We start from the raw sequence: 10,293 nt of genomic DNA on the forward strand, positions 1-10,293 counted from the left end.
TTATTAAACAGAAAATTTAATCCATCAGGACTTGGATCCTTTTCACAACCACAACACCACACTACCTGCTGAACTTCATCCATCGGACAAGGCTCCTCCAAATCAAGGGCTTGAGCCTCCATCAACTATTAACGTCGTTTTTAATCTTATATGAAAATTGAATGTCAATTTATAACCTAATATATCCTCCAATAGCTCAATAGCTATTGATAGATGTTTTGTTAGAGGTTTATAAATCAATATGTTTTTTTGCAGCGTGAATTGAGCTAATGAATTTTGTCAATATTCAATGTTAACATCTAATTTCTTTTTCATGTGTATATATTGTAATATAAAATTCTATTAAGAAAATATTTTTTTGTATTAATTGACCCAATATTAAATTAGTTTAATTCCATCTTATATGTGTCTTAGCTTGTATTTTAAAAAATCTTTCATTTTCAAATTCAAAAAATGTATAATTTTTAATGCATAATATGCCTACTAAAAATATGAAATTTCATTTTTGTTTTCTTTTTCCAAAAAAAATATGAAATTTATAAATTTGCTTATTGAGTCGTTTCTGAATTCTGATCAAAAATCGGATCAGACGTGCATCGGACATAATCAAAACATAAAATGATTTTATTCCATAAAATAATAATAATGGTTTTTTTAGCATTAAAAAATAAGAGGTTGAATTTTCTATAACTTTTCCCATACAAAAACATAAAAATGTTTAACAACAAACCCGATCTATAATAATCGAAAAAATTGCTCCTACAAATTTCTTCTTCCATTGATGTTTGATAAGAATCTAATATACGACGTAACACGTCTATATCTATAATAATAATAATAATCATGTACAATATTTTAAAAAGTTTGAAAGTTATATTGGTCGTTACGATGAATTAGGTGTTGTTTGTTTTTTCTGAGGCAAAATGTCTGCAGTCTGCGGACCACATCTGTAGACCTCTGTAGTAGAAGAGGTGGATCAAACGTCTGCAGTCTGAAAAAAGAAGACTGTTTGTTTTTTTAACATCTGCGGGCTACAAAATAAACTGAAATCTAAATAAACTGATTTTTTTAAACTTCAAAGTGATTTTTTAATATTTTTATGACTTTATTACAAATAATTAATGAATCTAGATCAACTTTTATGTATTATTGTATAAAAGATAAAAATAAAAATGGTATGAATTAACATATATATTTGATAAAAACCAACAACTTTGGTTGCAAAGTTATAACTAAACATTATAATTAGTGATCAAAGAATTTGATACATAAATTGATGGAAATAAACTTCGATTTTTTCAATTAAATCCATTAAAAACGTACCATAAATATTTTCTCGAGAAATTGACGATACTGTATTAAATAATGTTTTACAAAATTTGGCAAAAAATATAAGAATATATTATGATTTTTTTTTTCATATTTATATAAACAACTTCAACGACTATTATTGTAATAAATCTTTATTTATAAATTTGTCAAAAATATCATGTTTGTATCGTCGAATGTTATTTTTAAAGTTTTGTAATTTTTTTTTCAAATTGTTTATCATTAATAAAGTTGGAAAAAATATAAATTAAAAAAAAACTTAAAAAAAATAAAGATATATATGTTTTTTTAGGCTAGAAGATGTCTAAAGATGTTAGAAGACTCTGGTCCACATCTGCGCCAAGAAGAGGGCGCGCAGACATTTTTAGGTCTGCAGTCTTCAAAAAAACAAACAGTCTGCGAAGGCTAATGTATGCACGTGGTCTGCGCGGTGCAGACAGAAGAGGCCACACAGATCTGCAGACAAAAAACAAACACTACGTTAGACTTTAATAAAGCGACATTTATATAATTATAATAACTAAATGTAGGCTAGTTTTGTCGAGATAAGTATACAAATATATAAAGATGGGACATATCGTCAAACAATAAATTAAGAAAATTCCAAGGCTTATTAGATCCCACGTGATACCATGATTCCACAATCCATGATATTATTGTTTTATTACAACTGGTGTTTCGAAAGACGGAAGAATGAACTGTTAAGCGTTAGTATTAGTACCTTTAATATTTATTAAATTGAAAATATCTTTTCTACTGAATTTTCAGAAGAGTTAGAAAAAATCAACCCAAAGTTAAACAACTATTATATTTATTATATTTATTTAACTTTATATCATCTTGTATTCTTCTATGTAACGGTTGAATGTAAATAGTTCAATCTAAAAGTCATCTAAGATTATGAGTGTGTGCTTGACCAGTTTAAAGCTATTATTTAAAATCACGATTTTGTCTTTTAATAAAAAAATCGAATTCAAAAAAGAAAATGTTTGGTATTCGAATTTAAAGTTCGTTTTAAGCAAATAAAAATTATAATCTAAAAAACTACTTCAAACATTTTAAAATATTTCATTTTTCTACTTTTTGTCAAATGTTTTTACAGAAATAAAGATATAACTTTCAGTTTCCTTTCAGTTTTCGGTTATCAGTTATTTTCACCAAAGATACTATATATTCAAATACATGACACAATATTTGGAATAGGGATGAGCGTTTGGACCGAAAACCAGAAACCGAATTAGGACCGAATAAGTTATACAGGTCGGTTTTCAGATATGTATTTTAGGCTTATTCGGTTCTCGGGTTATTTGGGTTACCCAAATGATGTCTTAATCAAGCCTAAAGGGCCGAACTGAAAATTGAAAAATCATAAATTTTAGTGCAACTTCGAACTGTCATAGTGTCTTTGTTATTTGTCCGATTTTCCCGGGTTTTTTTTTCAACTACTGTTTATATAGTTTACATGCATTTTTTAGTTATATAGTCAATGAGATACAAACTCCTAAACATGAGGTATTGAAGCTGAGTTTTCTGTTTCAACATGTTTGCAGAATTTTATGGCAACTTTGAAATGTCATATCGTCTTCGTTATTTGTTTGATTTACCTGATTTTTTTTCCAACTTGTAGCTAACAATTTAAACTACTATTTACATAGTTTTGCATTTTTTTTGTTGTATATTCAATGAAATACAGGCTCCTAAACAAATGGTATTAAAGCTGTTTTTTTAAACTAACATTTACTTTATTGTAATACATCCTACATATGTTCGAGATGTTTTGTCCCCAGTAGAAAAAGATTTCAATATTTGTAGAGCTATGGTTGGATCAATTGATCCACATTTGATTTAAATAATTTGACTTCCTTTGATTATTGTAAATGTTATCCGGTTTATTCCATTCTTTTTAGTACCATTCGGTCCTTAATTATATTGTAAATGTTATTTGGTTTATTTAAGTAATAACCGAACTGGGCCGATTGATAGCTTAACTGAACCCGTATTTGTTTAATCGGTATGGTTTTCGATTCCTCCAAATAGTCTTATTCAGTTTTCGGTTTATTCAGGTTCCGAATAACATCCCTAATTTGGAACCATATTATGCTAAAAAAAGATTTGGTTAAATTAAAAAAAAATTAATTGTTTTATGCCAAGATTCATTTAGTAAGTGTATCCACTTGCATTCTAAACTCTCAATTTGGAACTCGTATTTTTCCTACGACAAAAATCTCACTTTCAATAGTGTGAGAATAGTTGTGAAGCACTCTAATAATTATTATTTTCAGTCCAAATTGTGTTTATATGATTATCTAAATATATTAATATTCAAATTATTAAAATTACAATAATAATTTCAAAAACAAATACCCACATCCACATATCCTCTTAATCATAAATGTTTAACATAACATATCACATGTAACTTGATATCCCCAAAAAGACAAGATGCTTTCTATGTTGATAAAAAATAAAAGTGTGACCATGAAAGTCAATATGAAACCTACTTCTTTGTGAAATGACAAGAATACCCTCAATCAGCTTAGTGTTTGGTAACCACCAAGAGAAGAAGACCCATCAGTCCTCGACTTAAATGAGGGCATCCATGGAAAAATCTTTCCAATTTCTTTGGTTAAGTTAGAAGGGCTTATTTGTCTTTCATTTATTCCAAACTTTGCCCTTTCAATAGCTTCCATTATATCTTCCCTTGCCACACATTCCCCACCTAGTAAAAACCACAAAAAGGGCAAAATGGTCATTTTACAATCACATTATATCAAGAAGCAACAGTTCACAGGCATATTCGTATGACACAATTTTTTACTCTTTCACAATTCTACCCCTAGTCTGTTCCATCCTTGGAAGAATTTGTCCCTAATTGTTGTAAAATGACTATTATACCCTTATCCGATATGTTTTAACTTTATTTATTATTAGGCATAATAATTAGACTTAGAAACAACAAGTCACATGTAATTGACAACAACTCATTCAATGTGTCACACAGCTTTAATATCTTTAAAACTTATGTTATTGACAACTGTCAAGTCAGTGTACTTTAAATTCATCATGCATTTCAATAACATAATTTTGAACATATTAAAGTTCAAGGTCGTTTCTTATTCACTTAATAGGCTTAATGAGTTAAACACTTAATCTAAACAAAATGACTTAACATGTTAAGCCAAAAATCCTCCTTTAATGTATTACTCGTTATAAACACTAACTTTTTACCTATTTGCCCTTCTTACGATACAATTGATTTATATTGTGAAATTTGTTTTTCAGTATGTAAAATGGTCATTTGTGTTGTGTTTGGCATGTCACAGCTAGCTGATAAGCTAACTTATTTTTCTAGCTTTTTTAAGTTGTCATGTTTGGCAAACCAAAAAGTAGCATATAAGCTAGCTTTTTAAAAAAGCTACTTAAATTAGCTTTTCAGGAACTTTTTTAAAATTTTTCCAAATATACCCTTAATTAATTATAAAAATTGATTATCCTAAATGTCCTTTTATGTCATTTTATATCTTTCAGTTAGCTTATCAGCTAGTTTTTATCAAACGTCCTTTTTTATCAGCTAGCTTTTCAGCTAGCTTTTTTTTATAAGCTAGCTGATAAAAAATGATGTTTGATAAAAACTAGTTGATAAGCTAACTGAAAGATATAAAATAACATAAAACGACATTTAGGATAATCAGTTTTTATAATTAATGAAGGGTATATTTGGAAATTTTTAAAAAAGCTCCTGAAAAGCTAATCCAAATAGCTTTTTAGAAAGCTAGCTTATAAGCTACTTTTTGACTTGCCAAACATGACAACATAAAAAAGCTCGAAAAATAAGTTAGCTATGGCGCGCCAAACATAGCCGTATTCTCATTCATAAACAGACCTTATGTATACAACACTTTATCCAGACAGACAGATATAATGACATATTCAAGACTAATTTTTAATTAAAAAAAAATTAAAAAAGATTTGGATTTGGAAAAAAAAAACCTCGTCGAGCAGCGAGTAAAGCAGCTTCATTAACGATATTTGCGAGGTCAGCGCCAACAAAGCCTTGAGTGAGAGAAGCAACAAGGTTGCATATAATGGTGGAATCTTCTTCAAGAGGGATTCCTCTTAAATGAACAGATAAGATTTTTCTTCTTCCAATTTCATCTGGCTCTCCAACAAACACTTTTCTTGAAAATCTACCGGGCCTACAAAGGGCCGGGTCCAATGCTTCGGGCCTATTTGTTGCTGCTATCACAATCACATTCACATCCGACTCAAATCCATCCATTTCTGTCAATAGCTAAAAACACAACAAAACAAAATACTAACTAAAGTCAACAAAAAAATTATAAACATATCTGTCCGGTTGGATAGAATGGAATGGAATGGAATGACAGAAGGAGTGGAATGGAATGAGTTCTTACGTTGGTTGGTTTGTAGTAATGAAATATGTAATTTTAACGCTATGATTTTGATTGTAGTTATTAGTTAACGAATTTTGATTTACGAAAGTAAAAAAAAAAAAAAAAAAAAAAAAAAAAAAAAAAGGAAAAAAAGGACTCATCCATAGGCTTTAAGTTTGGGGTGACATGACATTGTAAAAAAAACGTGATAAAGACTCGTTGAACGTTAAATAAGTTATATATAAAAGATTTTGTGACATCAAAAATTACATAAATAAAAGGGTAAGTTAGAAAAAAAGGATTAGATTTTTGGTAGGTTTTGCGGTTTTTAATGATTGATACTTTATTTTTTCCACTCAAAGCATAAAAGTTTTTGGTCATTTTGACGTGTTATATTTTATATGTTATATCAGGTTTGACCACTAATTTTGTTATTTTGTTATAAACCTGTAATTTTCCAAAATAACAATTTTGAAATATTGTTTAATCAGGGCAGAAGGTTAATTTGGAAAATTTTCTTGAAACTTTTATTGTTTGTTTAAAATGAAGGGTTAATCTCATAAAAAGACCTTATATTTTGTGTTTTTTCTGTATTAAACCTTAACTTTATTTTTTTCATGAAAAAAACCTTGCATTTTTTCATTTTTTCCGATCTGGCCATTTCAGTCATTTTTCTAAATAAAAAGTAGTAAAATGTGAGGGTTTTTTTAGGAAAAACTAAAAAAGTTGTGGATTTATTTGGAAACATTTAGAAGCTTAAGGGTTTTTTTTTTTTTTTAAAAAAAAGACAAAGTTGAGGGTTTTTTTCGTAAAAATGAAAAAATATAAGGTCTTTTTCATGAAAAAAATAAAGATGCGGTTTAATCCGGAAAAAACACAAAATATAAGGTCTTTTATAAGATTAACCCTAAAATGAATAAAGTATAAGTGGTGAAACAACAAAAATTGCCCAAAATATGATTTTTTGTAACTTACCCCAAGTGAAAATGGGTCATATTGCAATTTCATGATCAAATAAAAAAATAATAATAAAAAAAAAATAATAAAAAAAAAAAAAAACCTTTTACTCACAAGAAATGCATAAAAAATGGGGAAATTGTCAGAAAAGTCCCAATATTTTTGGAAAAGTTACACTTTAGTTCCAAATTTTATTTTTTGAACATAAAAGTCTCGATTATTTCATTTTGGCTCAAATTAACATAAAAATCCTTTTTTTTTCTTTTAATAGGAAATAACATATTATCGTGTAAAATCAAATAATCGGGACTTTTATGTTCAAAATATAAAATTTGGGACTAAAATGTAACTTTTCCGAAAATATTGGGATTTTTCTGACAATTTCCCTAAAAAAACTTTTATGGAAAGCTGGAAGTTACTTGATTTAGGGTTTGATCTCTTTCATCATTAAAGCTTCTACCACGTTTTCCCCCAACGGCATCAAGTTCATCAATGAAGATAATGGAAGGTGAATTCTTTCTTGCAACATTAAAAAGGTCTCTAATACGCGCTGCACCTCTTCCAACAAACATCTCCACAAATTCACTCGCGGACACCGTGAAAAATGGCACCCCGGCTTCTCCCGCCACTGCACGCGCTAATAGTGTTTTCCCCGTCCCCGGTGGGCCCACTAGCAGGACTCCTCTAGGTAACTTTGCCCCTAGTTTGTTGTAATTGATAGAACCTTGAAGACATAACACAATCTATAACAACAAATAATAAGCATCCATTCTTAGTTCAAATGAAACGTTGGTTGGTAGCTGATAGCTGAAAAGCTAGCTGTTAGATGAAAATGTAGCTGCTAGCTTACAAAAAATCACGTTTGGTAAAAACTAGTTGCAAGATATAACTAGAAACATAAGCATTAATGCTTAGTAAGTTTCCTTAATTTTGAAGAAAAAAAAGCAGCTACAAGCAATAAAGCTGAGTGTAAAGCGGTAAACTGGCATGGAAGTGTGGGCCAGCTTAGGAGTTGTTGGAAGAATAACCTTTTTGAAGAAACTAGTTGATAAGTTAGTTGGAAGATATATAATGACATATAAGAGCATTTAAAAGAATCATGTTTTTTCTGTAATTAATTAAGGGTATATTCGGAAGATTTTATAATAGCTCCTCAAATGCTAGTCTAAGGCTTTGTCTTGCGTGCCACAGCTAGCTTATTTTTCGAACTTTTTTAAGTTGTCATGTTTGACAAGTTGAAAACTAGCTTATAAGTTAGCTTTTTAAAAAAGCTACTTATACTAGCTTTTCAGTAGCTTTTTAAATATTTTCCAAATATGCTCTTAATTGATTATAAAAATAATGTTTTTCTAAATGTTCTTTTATGTCATTTTATATCTTTCAGCCAGCTTATCAGCTAGTTTTTACCAAGCATCAATTTTTTCAACTAACAGTTAGTACGCCAAACAAAGCCTAAATAAGCTTAGCTTATCAGCTACTTTTTGGCTTTAGAATAAAGAAAGTTAAAAAAAAAAACATCATAACATTAAAGAAAAAAAGAGGGGTACCTCCATAAGCTCTACTTTTGCAGTATCAACACCTTCAACATCTTCAAAGTTAACTACTTGATTGCTAGGCCTTCGTTTTTTTGCAGGGCTATTAGCAGCAGAAAGTTGGCGATAAAGAAGCCACATCAATGGAGTTAAGGGAATCCAAAGGGATATAATCGTAATTAAGATACTTCTCATTGACATTAACATTGATTGTGGAGATGAACTATATGTAATCCCTTTCTCTCTCATCAATCCAAGAAGATAACTCTCATCATGGTCGATCTTTCTTGTTGAGTATTGCCACTCGGGTAATGACGATTTTGTCCTTGTCAATTTTCTTAACACATTTGAACTTGTAATGTCATCTTTCTTTACAGAATTTTCATCATCATCGTTTATTCCAGTGTTCTTATTTTCTGAATTTTCTGAATTTTGAGGGTTTTCTACTCCATTTGAGCCAGTATTGTAGTATATTTTTCGTGATCCTTCCTCAAATAGAACTTTCATAACAGATCCACTTTGAATATTTGTAATTAAGTCTGAATATGGGACGATTTTAGGAGTTGGCATTGATGTTAACTTCAGGAACAAATAACACAACCCTAATACAACAGAAATCGAAGTGGATAGAGTTACTTTTTTCATGTTTTTGCGAAGGTAAGTTCCAAGGTCGTTTAACATAGAACGAATTGATACCCTTTTCAATCTTGAAGAGAGTAATCGCAACCTTGGTTGTAGTCTAAGCTTAAATCCCTTTCGGAAGAAACTAGGCTCCCTGTTCCTCGAATGGTTTTCTTTGTTTCCGTTTTCGTTAATCAAGGACCTAATACATGACAATCTCTTTTGCGATTTAAAATTTACTGAAGGAAATGAATGTGAACTGTGGCATGAATTGGACACTGAATAAGACGGGATTTTGCATTTCATCGAACACTTGGTGTGCATAACACGAAGCCTTGACATTTCAGAACTACTCAAGGATCCACTGTTCAGTAGAACAGGAAAGGCTGCCATTTCTACAGACATCGCATTCAAATTTCCCATGAAATTTCAAAGATTAACATAGACCCAGACAGAATTTCAACCCAGATTAGACTTCTGCAAACAACTTACCTTGTCCCATAAGCTTGGAAACTTAACAGAAGCATCTAGTTTTCTTGATGATACGGAATCCGTTTCCAATTCCTTCGTTTTTGTAGTTTCACATCTCTTTCAGATGATGAGAAATCGTTTCTGATGTTCAAGAAGCTTATCCAGCAGTTTTCAAGGAAATATCATCAATAATATCCGAGGGGCTTTAATTTCCTAAATGGCAGAATACCATGTCAATTTTTCACTTTAGTCCCTACAATATCCAGAGGTGATATCTCGACCCCTTCTAAATCCTCTTTGTCACTACAAATATACAAATTGTCAAATCCATTTAATTATTTAGAGAAATGAATATTCTACATGTAAAATGAATATGGAAATTGACTTGTTAGGGTAATGAACTTATTGAAAGTGTTCACATTTGAGTAACTTCTTTTTTTACATATGTAGGCAACGGACTTACTAGAAATGTTCACATATGATAATTATGATCGGCTATAGCAAGTTATAGCCTATGTGACGTATATGTGGCAGAGATAGTTACCCAGGAGGATAATGAACTATAGGTTTTATTCACATCTAGGCAATTTTCTTTTTTGTTCACATTCGACCATCCACCTTGTTAAAGTTGTTCACATAATACGATTGTGTTCATAGATGTAAATTGGTAGGTGAAGTCGGGAATATTCGCTTCGCTCGTGTTACCTCAAACCACTTATGACCTTCTTTGGTAATATGTCACCAATTAGTACCCCTAATGTAATAATACAATGCAAAAACTCTTAATATATATGTAACATCCTGATGATGAGGTATTTTCAATTTTAACCCTAAGTATGAAAGAATATTGCATTTTGACCATTGGGCTTGAAAATGGTTGCAAGAATGGCCCATGGTGGCATTTTGGTGATTTTGGACAAATAGGTAGTACGATGGTCGTACGTGTGTACGCTGAGCGTAATGGGGCGAACCCTAGTACGCAAGGTGTA

The 10,293-nt window shown here is 30.4% G+C and overlaps 1 protein-coding gene across 1 annotated transcript; it reads right to left on the reverse strand.

Moving 5' to 3' along the window:
• Positions 1-3,677: 3,677 nt before the first annotated feature.
• Positions 3,678-9,479, reverse strand: LOC145167079 (putative inactive ATP-dependent zinc metalloprotease FTSHI 3, chloroplastic). Its single transcript, XM_079086160.1, has 4 exons — positions 8,228-9,479; positions 7,100-7,423; positions 5,320-5,620; positions 3,678-4,048 (listed from the first exon to the last, which is right to left on the reverse strand). The coding sequence occupies exons 1-4, from the start codon at positions 9,254-9,256 to the stop codon at positions 3,861-3,863; spliced, it is 1,842 nt and encodes a 613-aa protein (XP_078942286.1). The 5' UTR covers positions 9,257-9,479; the 3' UTR covers positions 3,678-3,860.
• Positions 9,480-10,293: the final 814 nt, after the last annotated feature.

The sequence above is a fragment of the Lactuca virosa genome, chromosome 3 (assembly GCF_052849685.1).
Source record: "Lactuca virosa cultivar CGN04683 chromosome 3, Lactuca_virosa_CGN04683_v6, whole genome shotgun sequence".
Lineage (NCBI taxonomy): Eukaryota > Viridiplantae > Streptophyta > Magnoliopsida > Asterales > Asteraceae > Lactuca > Lactuca virosa.